The 15759-nt window shown below is 33.1% G+C and overlaps 1 protein-coding gene across 1 annotated transcript in view; it reads left to right on the plus strand.

Annotated features, from left to right (window-relative positions):
* The window catches only part of POLN (DNA polymerase nu), a 303906-nt gene that overhangs the window by 69383 nt on the left and 218764 nt on the right, over positions 1-15759 (plus strand). Inside the window, exons 12-14 of the mRNA XM_074273159.1 lie at positions 1325-1381; positions 3758-3811; positions 4310-4375. Coding sequence (XP_074129260.1) covers positions 1325-1381; positions 3758-3811; positions 4310-4375 — 177 coding nt within the window. The remainder of the gene's footprint in view (positions 1-1324; positions 1382-3757; positions 3812-4309; positions 4376-15759) is intronic.

The following is a 15759-nucleotide window of genomic DNA, read 5'->3' on the forward strand; positions in this document are numbered from 1 at the left end:
GAAGTTGTGGTATATGATTGTGATGGAATACTATTGGGCTATAAGAAACGACAAGCAGGATGCTTTTTCATGAACTGATATAAAGTGAACAGAGATAGAAGATCATTATCCATAGTAACAACAATACTGTACAGTGATCCACTGTGAATGACATAGTTTTTTCTTAGGAATACAGCAGTTTATGACAGTTCTAAAAAATTGCTGTCTACCTACAGAAAAAAAAACTGATAAGAGTCTGAGTGCAGATCAATGCATAATTTTTAAACTTTATTTTTTTCTTTTTTTGTCTGTTCTTTTTTGCAACATGGTTAATATGGAAATATGTTTTGCATAACTACATGTATAAAATCATATCAAAGTGCTTGCCCTTTCAAAGAGTGGGGAAGTAAGAAGGAGGAAATTTGGAACTCAAAAATTAATTTTGCAAATGAGTGTTAAAATTTTTTATATATAATTATGAAAAAGTAAAATAAAGTATTCTAAAAAATTAAAAAGAGAATTGAAAGGTGAAAACTAAATAAAAGTACTACCCTCAAGGATAAGTAGTCTTGTGGTGATGAAGAATAATATATGACATGCACATAAATAATTTCAATAAAATAGAATCTGGAAAGTACATAATAGAAGTTCAAACAAAGCCATTTTTGAGGTCCAGGAAGCAAGATCAAGGAAGGGCTTCTGGGCAACATTCTATTTCCACCACATCCTGCAGAATCAGTAGAATTTCAGTGGTTGGAGTTGAGAGTACTTTTAGTGAGAACAATAAGGATAAGGTATAAGCAAAAACATAAAAGTGGAAAAGTAGAGTGTGCAATCTCAGAACAGTTTGGCTGGATCATTAAAATGCTTTTAGAAGGAAGAAGTGATTAGAAAAAAACAAAACAGGGAAGTGAATTATTGCAAAACGTCATTCTTGGGAAATATTATAAACTAAATTATAAACTACTTTTAGGTTTTGTTAAATTATAAATTAGTAGTTTAAATGCTGGATTCATTCTCTTGCCTCTGCATTCACACAGGCAATCCCCTTCCCATTTCTGGAGGGTTCTCTTCCTTCATCTCTTAATATTGGAAATCTTTTTTTATAGCCTGGTTCTCAGAGTACATCATTGGTTAATCCTTCTTTGACTCTCCAATTAACAATGACCTTTTCCTGTAATAGTTTCCTAGTACAATTTATCTGAATCTCTTATTTGGTCATTAAAAGGAGGAGAAAATGTTATTTTTTATTTTTATTTCAAGTATTTAAAAGTGACTCACATATAATAGATACTTAACAAATATTTATTGAATTGAAAGAATTGTCAATACTTATTTTTTCTAGTTAAATGCTTTGCAAGATCTTCATCCTTTACCCAAGATCATTTTAGAATATAGGCAGGTAAGTTATGTTTTTTAAATAAGGATAAAAAGGTCTCCTTGTGGTGGTAGTTATTTGCTGTATTGCAGTCAGGATGCTGGCTCTGTTGCTTTCTTATTCTGAACTATAGTGCAAAGCAGGCTTTTTGTGTAAATACAATTTCCCCATTCATGAAAAGGTAGGACCCATTCCCTCCTTTTGTCCCCAGCCTATTAAAGGTTATGTCTCCTTACAAAAAGACCTGCTTGAAAGACCAAGGCAGGGAAAATGGGTTATAATATGAATACTGTTTTTGATTCTCTGCTTTTAGTAATTCCATAGATGGATACTTTCCATGGCTTTACATGGGGAGTGAAGAATGTCTTTCCTTCTTTATTATTGTATTCCCACACTGGGTAGAGGTTCCATTCATCAGCCAACTTATTCTGGAAGCTGTTTGAAAAGATGACTGCAAAATCCTCTTGGGAAAATGCATTGGTTGAAGGTTCCTAGCCTTAGATGAGCAATTTTCTGACCTAGCAAGGCAGATGCTTGATGAAGACTGAGAATTAAAGAAATTGATAAAGAAGGTTTTCTATCTGTTATTTTGTAGGGCAATATGATTCCATAATGTCTCAGTGGTAGAAGAAAGTAGGGGGTGTGGATAAGCATTTAACTTGTATGGAGTATTTTTCTTTTAAAAAGATCAGAACACTAAGCTATACTTAAAATATATTTGTTATTAAATCAATCTTTCAAATGAGAATATTATTCCATGTTTAATATGATCTCAAAATATTTAATAAATTATTGTGAATCTAGTAATAGAGATCCTTTGGGACAGTTAAAATGTCTCAAGACACTTGTCAGCTTGGCCCCTTACTGATAGCACATCAATAGACTTTAACTTTGTCTTGTGTGTTTCACAACAGTGATGAGCATAAACCTTCTTATAAAAAGGCAGATTATGATAGAGAATTGTTCTCAGCATTTAGGGAACTGAATTCAAATGATATCTCTGGTACTTAATAACTGTGTGGCTGCGGCCAAGTCACTATCCTGTCCCCTGCAATAATAGATATGGAGCTAGAAGTGACCTTATAAGGAAACTGAGATCCAGACACATGTGACCTCTGAGTTCCCCTGATAGACAGTGATTAGTTGGTTGTTGTCCTTCATGCTCAAAGAGGATGATAATAGCAAAACTTTGTTAGAATCAAATTATAGTGAATCTTATTGTGGCTGATCAGACCAATACAAGCTTTTGAATGCTCCATTATAGGCATAAATGGTTTACATGAAAATTTGAGATGGATTCTCTGAATTGGCACAACTCAAGTTTGTTCTGAACTACTTCAATTCTGCTTTGCTCACAGAGCACAGCACCTTCTTTGTTGCGGGTATATCATGCTGGGTGGTCCTTTTCCAGTGTCTCCCATGTCCACAACCGATTACTGATTTTTCAAAAACCCTTGAGAGTGTCCTGTATTTCTTCTTTTGAACACCATGTAAACATTTGCCTTGTATGAGCTTTCTCTAAAATAGTCATTTAAAATGGTCCAAGTGTGCATTTGGATTGAACAAGTGGCCAGCCTATCAGAACTATGTTCTTTTCAGTAAATTTTGAATGCTTGGCAGTTTAGTTTGAGAAAAGATCTCAGTGTTTAATACCCAATCCTGCTAGGCAGTCTTGAGAATCTTTATAAGACATTCAAACAGAAGATAATAAACTTCTTTCAAGAGAGAAGCCCAAGTTTTATCTAAACTTTGTATCTTCTCAGTACTTGCTTATAATATTTGTTATATTTTATTGCATTTGAGATAATTGCAGTTATGTATCTCCACTTAGTCCTACTTCACCTCATGTTTGCATGGAGGTGACCCAGGATTTCTTGATGGTGATGTCAGTGGAGTGTGAGCTCTGACACTGTTTACCAAGAAAGAAAGACTTTCAGTAAATGTCTGATGATGGATTATAAATCTCTTGTTTAAGGACTTGCTAAATTTGGAGATATTTATCATTAAATTGATTATAGGTTTATTAATTTTTTAGCCGCAACAACTCCCAAAAACCACCCACCTGTTGCTACTGCTGATGATAATGGACATAATACAAAGTTTTATAGTCCATCAACAAGTATCCATACTGGTAAAATTACTGTCCTTGAACTGTGAGCCGTTATGCACTTGAATCTTAAATGGGTATCAAAATATTGTCGGTGGCCAGCATGAGACTTTAAGGAATTTACTGTACCAATTCCCTTCATCCAAAATGAGTTATCCTTGCCAACCTAAAATTATATTTTAGTGTCATTTACTAGCAATTTTTGAAAAGTCCTTTATTATTGAAAATGTGAGTTTTCTTCTAAAACGTTTTTTGTTTAAAAAGAAAATGACTTAATTTTTTTAATCATTTAGATTCATAAGGTCAAATCAACCTTTTTGGATGGGCTGCTGTCATGCATGAGAAAGGTAACTAGACTAAAAATTTAATGATGAAAAAATGAGGATTGAGATTGAGATGGGCAGTGTGTTTTATAATCAAACAGATAAGATTTATGTGCCTTAAATAAGGTAGGCATTTTTAAAAGTATAAAATTTATTAATTTTTAAAGGGCTATATGAAGATAATATTGTTAGTATACAAATCTGTGTTTTACATATTATGGGCAACTTTAGATTTCTTTGTAATATGTTCAACTGGTTATTACTTTCCCTCTGTGCTTTAGTTAACCTGTGCCTATTATAAGGACTTATTTGGTCCTGGGACATTGTCCTCTCTCCCCAGTGAGTAATTCCCAATCCCAATCCCAAACCCAAAGACATTGCAGTGGGGAAAATTTAGAACTGGAAATCCCTTTGGGTCCATGAAAGATCACATCTACTATCTTTTAAGGATTCAAATGGATAAAATGATTAGACAAGTTTTAAATTATATTGATCTTAAATTGATTCTTCTTATTGTTAAAGGGGTTTATTACATCAACATGGAATCAAACTGGAACTGTGAGTGGCAGACTTTCAGCCAAGAAACCTGTAAGTTAGTTTTTAAGAAGTAAATATGATTATTTCTCTCAGATATTAGAAACTTTGCTAGAAATTCATTTGTTCATTCCAATAGAATGTTCTCAATCAAGAAAAGTCAAATATAAATGCACAAAATTGTTATTCTTTATTCTACCTTTATGTCTAAAAAGGCACTAGTAGCAAGAGCTCTTTGGAGTATAGGACTTACTCCTTACCACTCTTCAATTTACAGTGTAATCAGTCACATCCACCTTAGAGGAATGGCAAGAAGTCTATCTTGGCTATAATATAGCATATGAAAGCAATAGTAATGTACATAATAAGGCTGGAAAAGTAGGTTGGGACCAGGTTATAAGAAGTTTTTAAAAATTAACCAGAAAAGATTATATTTGATCCTAGAAGCAATAGGAAGCTGTTAGAACTATTAGCATTAATTATAATTAGTTAATTAAGAGTCAAAATTATTTTTTAACATTCTTTTTTTTAAATTGTGAGTTCCGGGACAGCTAGGTGGTGCAGTGGATAGAGCACCAACCCTGAATTCAGGAGTACTCAAGTTCAAATTTGGTCTCAGACACTTAACACTTCCTAGCTGTGTGACCCTGGCTAAGTCACTTAACCCCAGCCTCAGGGGGAAAAAAAATTGTGAGTTCCAAATTCTCTCCTTCCCTTCCAATCTCACTGAGAAAGCAAGTAATGTGATGTCAATTATATATATGAAATCATGCAAAACATTTCCATATGACAAATAAACAAGAAAAATAGAAAATTATGCTCTCATTTGAACTTGGAATATATCAGTTCTCTCTTTGGAGGTGGGTAGCACTTTTCATTATGAGTCTTTTGAAATTGTCTTGGATCATTGTATTGATCAGAGTAGCTAAGTTTTTCACAGTTGATCGTCATTACAATACCGCTTTGTACAATGATCTCCTGTTTCTACTTACTCTACTTTGCCTCAGTTCATATATATTTTCTCATGTTTTTCTGGAAGCCATACAACTTGTAATTTCTTAAAGCAAAATAGTACTTCATTACAATCATATATTACAATCTTTTTGGCCATTCTCTAATTGATGGGTTTGCCCTCAATTTCCAATTTTTTGCCCTCACAAAAAAGACTACTATGAATATTTTTGTTCATATAGGTCCTTTCTTATACTATAACTCAAAAGACCTAATGATTATCAGTTGATATCAATTAGACTTAATTAGCATTCAAAAAGGAGTATATTCTAATGTAGTAAATGAAGAATAGTTGGTATAAAACATTCACTGAAAAGTCTGTGACACAGTCTCTCAAAAATACATACAGAATCAAGGGAAAGATGACTAAAACTTAGAACATATGTTATAGCTAGAGTAACTCACAACCTTGAAATATTTTTGCTGGAGTTTTCAAAATGTTCTCCTTAGGTATGGTATAATTTACTTATATAATTCTTATAGAATCCTTCATTGACCTTTTCTGTATGATTACTTTGTCCTTGGTACAAAATGGAGATACTGCTGCTATCACTACTGTTCTAGGGATGCTGATTGATAGAAGTCTGATAGGAAATCAAAATCTTGGAGACTTTTCACAGGTGTGGAGATAAAGACACAGAGGTTCTACTTCTTCCAAAGCTATTTCCTGTCAGGGGTTTGCCTGGAACTACTCTTTTCCTCTATTTTGATCAGATACTGAAATGCTTGAGTTCCAAACTAACTCATTTTTATTCAGACACCACAAGATATGACTGTTTTCACCCAATCTTTTTATACTTCCTATTGCATCTAGTTGAAAAGTTTTTGATTGATTGAGTCAATGAAGCTGACTAGACCTTGTTTATACTTAGTTTATATATCTTTGATTGACTGATTAATAGAGAATAAAAGTATAAGTACACTGTGAAAGTTTAAATAGAGGTATAGATCAGCCTCATTATAAAGCCTTTCAGTATGATTAATTTTATAACTATCATATAGAGATCAGATTAAGGATTAACAGTAGCCCAGAGATCGGTACTCTCCCTGTTATTAACTGCTATCTATAGACAATCTGATCCATTTGTTAGGGTTATTGGGAATAGCTGTTACCTTCTTATCATCCTACTTCAAAGGCATACCTATGTGATTATGGCAATCAGAGGGCATTGTATAAAAGTAGTTATTTGAATTATATAAGATTAGTTGTAAAGGGCTGAAACTTGAAAAAAGGTATACTTGAATCAGACAATCAGAATCAGCACTTAAGGCTAATTACTTATTTGATATGAGACAATGACTCTATTAGTTCTATCTATATTTGGATAAATGTCTCTTCTCACAGTTGATGTTAGCTCAATGTTTGATGTTAAGATAATCATAGGCAAGGATTAGAGGTTGGGGTGAGAGAGTTTTTACTTGGCAGCAGCAGGAGGAGGAGAAAGGTAGAGATTTTGGACTCCAGAATTGAGAAGAGATCTTTGGCAAAACTCCTGGCAGTTTTCCTGCTTCTTTCACTCCTCCTCCTCAAGACCAAGGACTTATCTTGACTCTGGCTGATCCTGAGGCCCCTTGGGAGCTAGCCTGGACTTAATAGTTAGTCAAGAAATACAGGAAAATAGAACCATGAAAGATAGATGAAGGCATTCTGAGTGAAGAGAATAATTAAAAGCATAGGACTAGGAATTAGTAAGCCACATTATGTAGATATAAAATAGATTTGTTTACTAGGTCAAAAAGCCATAGAAAAAAATAGAATCTTAAGATTAGAAGGAACTTTAAAGATGATCTAGTATATAAATATCCTTTACTAGCAATGATCTCAATGGAATAAACTAAAGAGGTTAAGATGAATCCATTTTACATGGTCTGTGATCAATTAATTGGAAAAAGGAAAATGATTTGCTGCCTACCCACATGTATATCCAATTGCAAGCATTATGTTGAATCGTATTTGGATTGGATTTTATCCAACACAATGATAAAATTTCTCTTCAATTCTTCCTCTCACTACGAGCCTCCTATGTAACTGCTTCAATGTGGGACTCTCAAGATGGTTATAACCTAAACCTACTTTGGCATCTATAGCAACTGTGAGGGTACAACTTTCCATCTCCTAAATACCATCAATCACCCTCCTTCCATCTTTGTCCAATACTCATACAATTTTTTTTCTTCTTTTTTAATGGCTTTCCCCCCCAAATACAGGCAAAGATAGTTTTCAACATTTACCTTTGCAAAGCCTTGTGTTTTCTTGTTCTATCCCCACCCCTCCCCTAGACATCAAGTAATCTAATATAGATTAAACATGTACAGTTCCTTTAAACATATTTCCATATTCATCATGCTGTGCAAGAAAAAACAGATCAAAATGAAAAAAAAAAACCAGAAGAAAGAAAAAACAAACAACAAAAGGTGATTTAATTATGCTTTGATCCACATTCAGTCTCCATAGTTCTCTTTCTAGATGCAGATGGCTCCTTTTGTCATGATTCTATTGGAATTGTGTCAAATCACTTTATTATTGAAACAAACCAAGTCCATCACAGTTGATCATCACATAATCTTGTTATTGCTGTGTATAATGTTCTCTTGGTTTTTTCACTTAGTATTAGTTCGTGTAAATCTTTCCAGGCTTTTCTGAAATCAGCCTGCTCATCATTTCTTATAGAACAATAATTCCATAATATTAATATAACTTAATTTATTCAGCCATTCTCCAACTGATGAGCATCCACTCAGTTTCTAGTTCCTTGCCACTACAAAAAGGGCTGCTGCAAACATTATTTGTACATGTGGGTCCTTTCCTCTTGGGATATAGACCTAGTAGTGGTATGCACATTTTGATAGACCTCTAGTCATAATTCCAAATTGCTCTCCAGCATGGTTGTATCAATTCACAACTCCATCAGTAATGTGCAGTAATATCTTTGAGGCTTTTTGCCTCAAATTTTTCCCTTCTCTAGCTTTTCCTCTACACACAGCTTCCTAAATATTTTTTCCAAAGTTCAGATCTAATCATCATAGTTCCCAGATCAGTAAACTCTAATGGTTCCCTCTTGACTTTAAAATTAAATAATTTTTCTTCTTTATCTTAAATCTTTTCAATTTCTATTTTATATAAATCTTATAATGTACATAATTATTAGTATAGCAGTGCAATGCATTTTTATAAAGAAGTAAATATACTACATTGGGTGTAAAGGGTAAAAAAAATATGTATGGGCTGTATGATTAAATTTTTTGAGACAAACCACTGATTTATAGCACCCCTTGACAGTCATTTAATTACACTCTTGAAGAGGCATTAGACTTCTTTTGTTCAGACAAAACTGGGGCTCATAATTGAAAGGTACAGGGAGTCTATTTTGGTTTTTATTGTAAGAAAATATTTGGTTTTTATTTTAACAACTGGATAAGTCCAAACAATAGACATACTTTATGAGGTGGTAAACATACTGTCACTGAGAGTATTTGAAGAGAGACTGGATGACCACCTGTAATACAGTGTATTGAAGAAGGAAGCAGGGGAGGAGTAGGTAACAAGTTCCCTTTTCATTCTCATATTCTTGTCTTCTAAGCCATTGAATGCCACAGTTTTGGACTGAAGCTTTTAAAAGCTATTTTATATAGTTGAATTCATTTTAGGACCTCCCATGATTGTTGAAGGTTGTAATGACAAAGGGGTAGTCAGATATCATTTGTTATAATCAAGTGTCATATTTGGTGAATCCTTTTTTTCTTTAATTTTTACCTAAATTTTTTCTTTGGTTTATCTGTTTGGACATCAAAAATTAAATTAAATCTGGCCAAATTAGATTATTTCATAATGTGATAATGAGGGCCTTTGATTAAATCTTTTTATTAATTCTGACTCAAATGCTGGCAGTGCTTAAAAATTGAGTGTGCCAGAAACAGAAATAACAAATTGGAACTTGGCAAATATATTTATCTCATCATTACTGAGATTGTTACATTTGATAATTTCATTTTGAAATGCATCTAACCTAAGCCAAATAACTAACAGATTTATATAGTTTCTTCTAAATAATTAAACAAGCTTCCATTTTTGGAGAGAGGATGGACAATGTGGGACATTTTAAAACATTTTCAAAATTATCACATTACATGACAGCAATAAGCATATCTGCAAAGCTGTTAAATATGCAGAATTCTTACAAAAGATTAAGCTATATATAATCTTGCCCCTCAACTATGATGTGTATTTAATTGAACTACAGCATGAAATAGTTATGTCATGGGCCACACGATGGTGCTATATACTGGTCATATAATAAGATGTAGGCTTGTGTTGCATATTTTAGTTTATAAGATTGTACAAGCTTCATATCTTTTAAATCAGGTTTGAACTGCCTCTTAACACTCTAGAGGCTAATTTTCACTTTAGAGAGGATGTTATAGTACCAATTAGCTCTAATGAACCTAGTGCCACTCTGTTCTGTATATTATTTACTTCATAATTATACTTGATAAAAGGAAAATTTAGAAAATGGTATTTATTTTTAACAGAACTTTGTTTTTTTTGTCTTCCCCCTTCATATAACTTTTGAGAAAAAATTTATTCACTTTTGGTCACCATTTTATTATATATTCTTTTCCTTTAGAATAATAATTGTATCTTTGACTCTTAGCACTACTTATTCTGCCTCTAGTGGAATCATTTTAGATTATAACTTAAGAATTGTGAAAATAAAACCTAATTTATTTTTATTTGTACAACTTCACAGATATGTACATTTTCAGAGACACTGAGTCTTTTACACTTATTTACTTCCTGCATAAAATCTTTAAATGAGCTGAAAGTAAATCTTTTATTTTACATTTTATAGTCTTCATTAGTAGAAGATAAAAATGATAATTTTGATTCCTTATTCAAGCTTTTAAAATACCAGATTTCTATCCTGGATTCTAAGAAAAATATTTGCAAAATTGTATCTCGTTCCTCTTCCTTAGGGCTATCTTGATTGCACATTGTAGGTCATGAAAAGGTTGTCCTTTCCAAAGCAATTTTTCAATGCTGGCGCCACCCAGATTTTCCAGCCAGATTTCATTTTACATATCTCTACACATTCTACATTCCAGTCTGTACGACTCTTTGTCATTCCTCATTCCTGTCATTTTATAAAATCCAATACAAATGTTATCCCATCCATGAAGCCTAGTTTTTATTTGTCCTTATATCAAGGGATTCTTTTCCCACCTTAGGTCTCACATAGCACTTCCTCCCTCCTCCATTTCTCTAATGCATTTATAATAGAACCACAGGATCATAGATTTAGAGGTAGAAGAAACTTAGAGTCTATCTCATGCAAACCTGTAAGGTAAATGACTTTTCCAATGTTAACCCCGGTGGTGTCAGAAGCTGGATTTGAATTTGGTCATCTGACTCTATCATCATCAGTACTCTTTTATAATATTATATATAGTAATTATCCTTTCAAGAGTAAGCCTAGCTTATTCAAGATAAGCCTAGCTAGCTAATAGTCATTTAAGCAAATTTTATTGAATTAAATTAAATTCTTCTTTCTGAAAAGGAGAATAATTTTCCTAGGTCTAGTTAACACATTTCTATAATTTTATCTGACTTGATCACTAAGATGACTAATTTTGTGGTTTTAAAAAAAAAGTAAATCCCTGATTTTTAAATACATTTTCATTCCATGAAAGTTTATTTCCTTCTATTTTGAAGAATTGTGTTGGTATGTTTTCTATTTTAAGGGCTTATAATTTATACTATGAACTATATGATTTTTACTCAGGACATTTTGGAATAGAGTTCCACTTTCAACTTTATTGTTTCTGTGAATAGACTTTCTCTCAGTTAAATATAAAGAGTCTGATTCTTGTTATCAAGAATTACTTGGCTATTTGAGACAATGGTTTTCTGGCCACAGAGTTAGAACCTACTTAATGGTGAGGGCAGACTGTCATGTCATGTTTAGCTATTTTGAGCCACACGCCTAGAAGTGCTAACAAGAAAGACAAATTAAAATGAGTGAAAAAGCCTTGGAAAGAAGCATTTCTTTGAAGATTTATAATTTTTTGGTGATATCTAGCATTTTAAAATAAGTATATACCTTTTGCAACTGGGGATGGCTCCATTTGTATTTGAATCCTTGGAGCCCACTTAATTTGTTGATTGTTTAATGACGATGTCCTCCATCAAATCAGGTCCCAGAAGTGCTTGAGACATTCCATGCTTACTTTGGACTTCACATACATACTAATGGAGCAGTCTGGCAAGCCACCTGACATCACTTCTCTGTACCATTTCACTGATCCATCCTCTTTTTTATATCTTTCACTCTTGCTCTTTGATGGTTCTTCTTAAGTTGTATGTATAAGCAGAATGTCTGCTTATATGTATCAGAAGCCCCTCCATTGTCATCTGTGCTATATTCATTTTCAGTTTTTCAAAGACTGCTGTATTCAGTGTTACACAGTCATATCATATTAGAACACTGGCTCTAAAAAGATGGGCCTTTGTGTTCTGGGAGATGATTAGGATTATTAGAAGAACTTTTCTTGAATACAACTCACCTTACTGTTTTCATCCTATTTAGATATGGAACTTATTGTTGATTTGTACTATCTATGCCAGATATAAATACTGACAGATGAGCTCTGTAGGTTGGTTGTTCATCTGATATAATGCCGTAACCTGGGCAAAAGATATTATTCTTCCATTTATGCTTTCCTGTTCATATGATCAGGTCAGAATATTTGAGTGCTCAGAGATCTCTTCCAGAGTCTCTCCAATGTTCCAGTGCTTCATGCAATCAGCATGATATTATCTTTAAGCAAAAGCATCTGGAAGATTTCACAGGGAATCCCTCTTCAACTTGGATTCTGTACAAGGTTTTCTCCCTGACCACAGCATATACCTTTGGTAACAATCCATCTGGAGGTTTTTTACTTGATCAGATATTTATGATAAGAGAATTACTGAAAAATATTATCTTTTTATTCCATGTGTCAAAGAACAATGATTAATTTTGATGACTAGATAGGTAAGCCCTTTTCAAAGAGAGCCTTTAAGATAGCATTTTGTTCTGATGCATCCAATCTTTTTACATAATAAGTAGTTTGAGGGGAATCTTATATTCTTTATCTTTCAGGCATTTGTATGATAGTAAAAATAAAACTTGTAGTAGAATATTGCTTACAAAAATGCTCATCTATTTCCTGCTAATATCCTCTAGTAGGTTGTTTTTGATGAATGTGGGGACATTTCTCATAAAATTTTGTATAGAAGGGAAAGTAAACATATAGGTTGATAATTGCTGATGTTCTATCAGTCACTTTTTTTTCAGTAAGGTTTGAGATTTACCCCCCCACACACACACACAGCTTTGATTTCTTTCCTTGCTATAAAATCCTTGAGAATATGCGCACAATTATGTCTCCTGTGTGGATTTTCTCTATTTACACTTGGTCCAATATTACTGTTTTAACTAGCTATGCTTTCTTTTCTATCTATTCTATAAGCACATTTGAGATTGCTTTTAGGATCTGATTATTATCTTACTACTAAAAAGTTTCTGATAAAAATCTTTTCAGACCTTTTCCATTTTTCTTCTTTTTTTCCCTGTCCTCCCATTTTTACCTTTATTTTAAATTTGTATTTATTTATTTAACATTTTTGAGGCAATTGGGATTAAGTGACTTGTCCAGAGTCACACAGCTACTAACATTTTTTTCTTTTTAAATTTTAAGTTCCAAATTCTCTCATTTTTCCCCACACTTTCTCCTACCTATAGAAAAGGCAAGCAATATGATATTGATTAAACATGTGGAGTCAAATAAAACATATTGTGATATCTATTTTATGGCACAAAAAGTAAAAGAATAAAGTGAGAAAATTATACTTCATTTTGCATTTAGTGATCACCTGCTGGAACTTTGTCTTCCCAGAAGTCAGTTGGAGTCAGGATCACTAACGTCTTTATTCTTGATCTTTTACGGTCAAGGTCAGGGGGTTAGGTCTAACAATCTCACACACACCTTCCTCCCTCAAATGCCAAGAGAGACTGACTCAGCCTCAGGGTCTCAATTCCTCTTCCTCCTCCCACACACGTCACTTCCCCCTCTTTGTCCCACCAATCAAGTCAGCACAGAATAGCTGGGGAGGGTCAACCTTCAAACAAGTTAATAGGGAACTGTCCAATTGGCAGTTAGTTTCATGTGCTTCATTATCCAAGTGCATTGCTCAGTTCTAGCCCTTTACAATCACCAGCTCTCTTTTCAGAGGTATCTGACATTTTTCCATTGTGAGTCCTTTGGGATTGTCTTGGACCACTGTATTGAGCAGAGTAGCCAAATTTTTCATAATTAATCACACTTACAACTTCTATGTAAAGTTCTTTTAACTTACTTAATAATGATACAATTCTTATGAGTTACATCATCTTTCCATATAGGAATATAAACAGTGTAACTTTATTTAGCCCCTTATGATTAATACTTAATGTTTATCTTTTTATGCTTCCCTTTATTCTTCGATCTGAATGTCAGATTTTTTATTCAGGTCTGGTTTTTTTTTAAATCAAGAATTCTTAAAAGTTCTCTATTTAATTTAACATCCATTTTCCCCTTGAAAGATTGCACTCAGTTTTGCTTATTAGGTGGTTCTTGGTTGTAATACTAATCTGCTTCTCTGCAATTGCAATGACTGGCGCTACTCTCAGCTCTAGATGTGTGAACTAGAACTACATATGGATAATAGAGTTGCCAATCAGTGCCAGCTTTACTCAGTGCCAGCCTCTTTCTTAGGTCTTCTATCTAAATAAACACCTATGATCTCTATTAATGATAGATTTCAGAAGAAATATGTGTAGCCTCTCCTCATATTTGAATGTAAACAGTTTATTCCTGTTGAATCTCTATTCATTGTTCATTCATGTTTATCTTTTATTGTTTCTTTTAATTCCTGTGTTAAGAACTTCGGAGTTTCTTTGCAACTTTAGTCTTTTTTAATTAGAAATGCATGGAAATCTATTTCATTAAAGGTTTCCTTTTTCAATGTAGGATTATATTCAGCTTTTCTAGTTAAGTTATCCTTGGTTGTAAGCTCTTTTGATTTTTGGAATATCACATTACAAGCTTTCTACATCCTTATAATGGTGTTTGCTCAAGTGTGTGTAACCCCATGTTTCTTTGGTATTTGAATTTTTTTTCTTTGTCTAGTTGCAGAAGTTTCTGTTTGACCTGAATTTTGGCTATAATATCACCAAGAATTTTCATTTTGAGTTTTCTTTTAGGAGGTGACTAGTAGATGTGTTCAATTTCCTCTTTACTTTCTAGTTCAAGAAAGTTAGGAAGTTTTCTTTTATATTTCCTTAAAATAATATTTTTAGGTTCTGTGTTTTTTTCATGACTTTCTAGTAGTCCAATGATTCTTAAATTATTAGAATAGAAGTGTATATAGTGCCATATAGTGTACCATAGAAGTGTAATACCTGTGGGTGATGGAAATATCAAATATATATCCATCTCTGTGTATGATTGAGGTAGAGTAGATGAATAGATCATGGGGATTGAATAGATTGAGTTTCTGAGATATTGTGTTTTTAATGAGGTATTAATATGTCTATTGAAATTCCTTATATAAGAGCAAGAAATGAAAGTGTCAATGAGCCAGACACTGAGCTCATTGAGAAAGGAAGGAAACTGTCCTAAGGATGTCAGGAAAATAATCACCATTATTTGGATTGTATTATAAATTTCTAAAGCTTGTACCTCCCTGGAGGAACCTGCTTATTCAAGGGCATTAAGGGAAGTTCTGGAAGTAGCAATAAAGAGCAAGGAGTCTTTTGATTTCCACTCCATAATGAGTTGGTGAATATGAAAGTATTAAGAGTGTAAGTGAAAGAATGTAGCCCATATTGGTCATGAGATGAAATAGTAGTTGGTCACAAAATAAGGCCACAGTTGGAGAGAGTCCCCGGAGAAGACCCCCTACTGGGAGATGATTTATGATACCTCCACTTTTAAGGCAGTGAAAGGATACAAAAGCCAAAGAGATGCTAGAAATTTTATATGCATGCATTACTGTAGCCCAGCACTGATAGTCGTTAGGATTCTGAAGGGACATTTTTTTTCTCCCTCATTTCAATTTAAGAATTTTATCATAATTTTACCTTTTCTAATTCATTAAAAAATAAAATATTTACCTTTTTGGGTTTTTCTTGACTTGTTAATTACACTTCAAATTTTTTGTTTCTATCCAAATGTTAGTCTTTTCATCAAGAATATTGAGAGTTCTCTATTCTATTAAAAGTCAATTTTCCCCCCACTGGGTATATGTTCAATTTTGCAAGGTTAAGTTATTGTTGAATTGAAGGCATTTATACTTTGACTTTTGGTGTATTAGATTGCAAGATTTTCTTTCCTTTATAGTATTACCT

This window comes from Sminthopsis crassicaudata, chromosome 6, assembly GCF_048593235.1.
Source record: "Sminthopsis crassicaudata isolate SCR6 chromosome 6, ASM4859323v1, whole genome shotgun sequence".
NCBI classification, from domain to species: domain Eukaryota; kingdom Metazoa; phylum Chordata; class Mammalia; order Dasyuromorphia; family Dasyuridae; genus Sminthopsis; species Sminthopsis crassicaudata.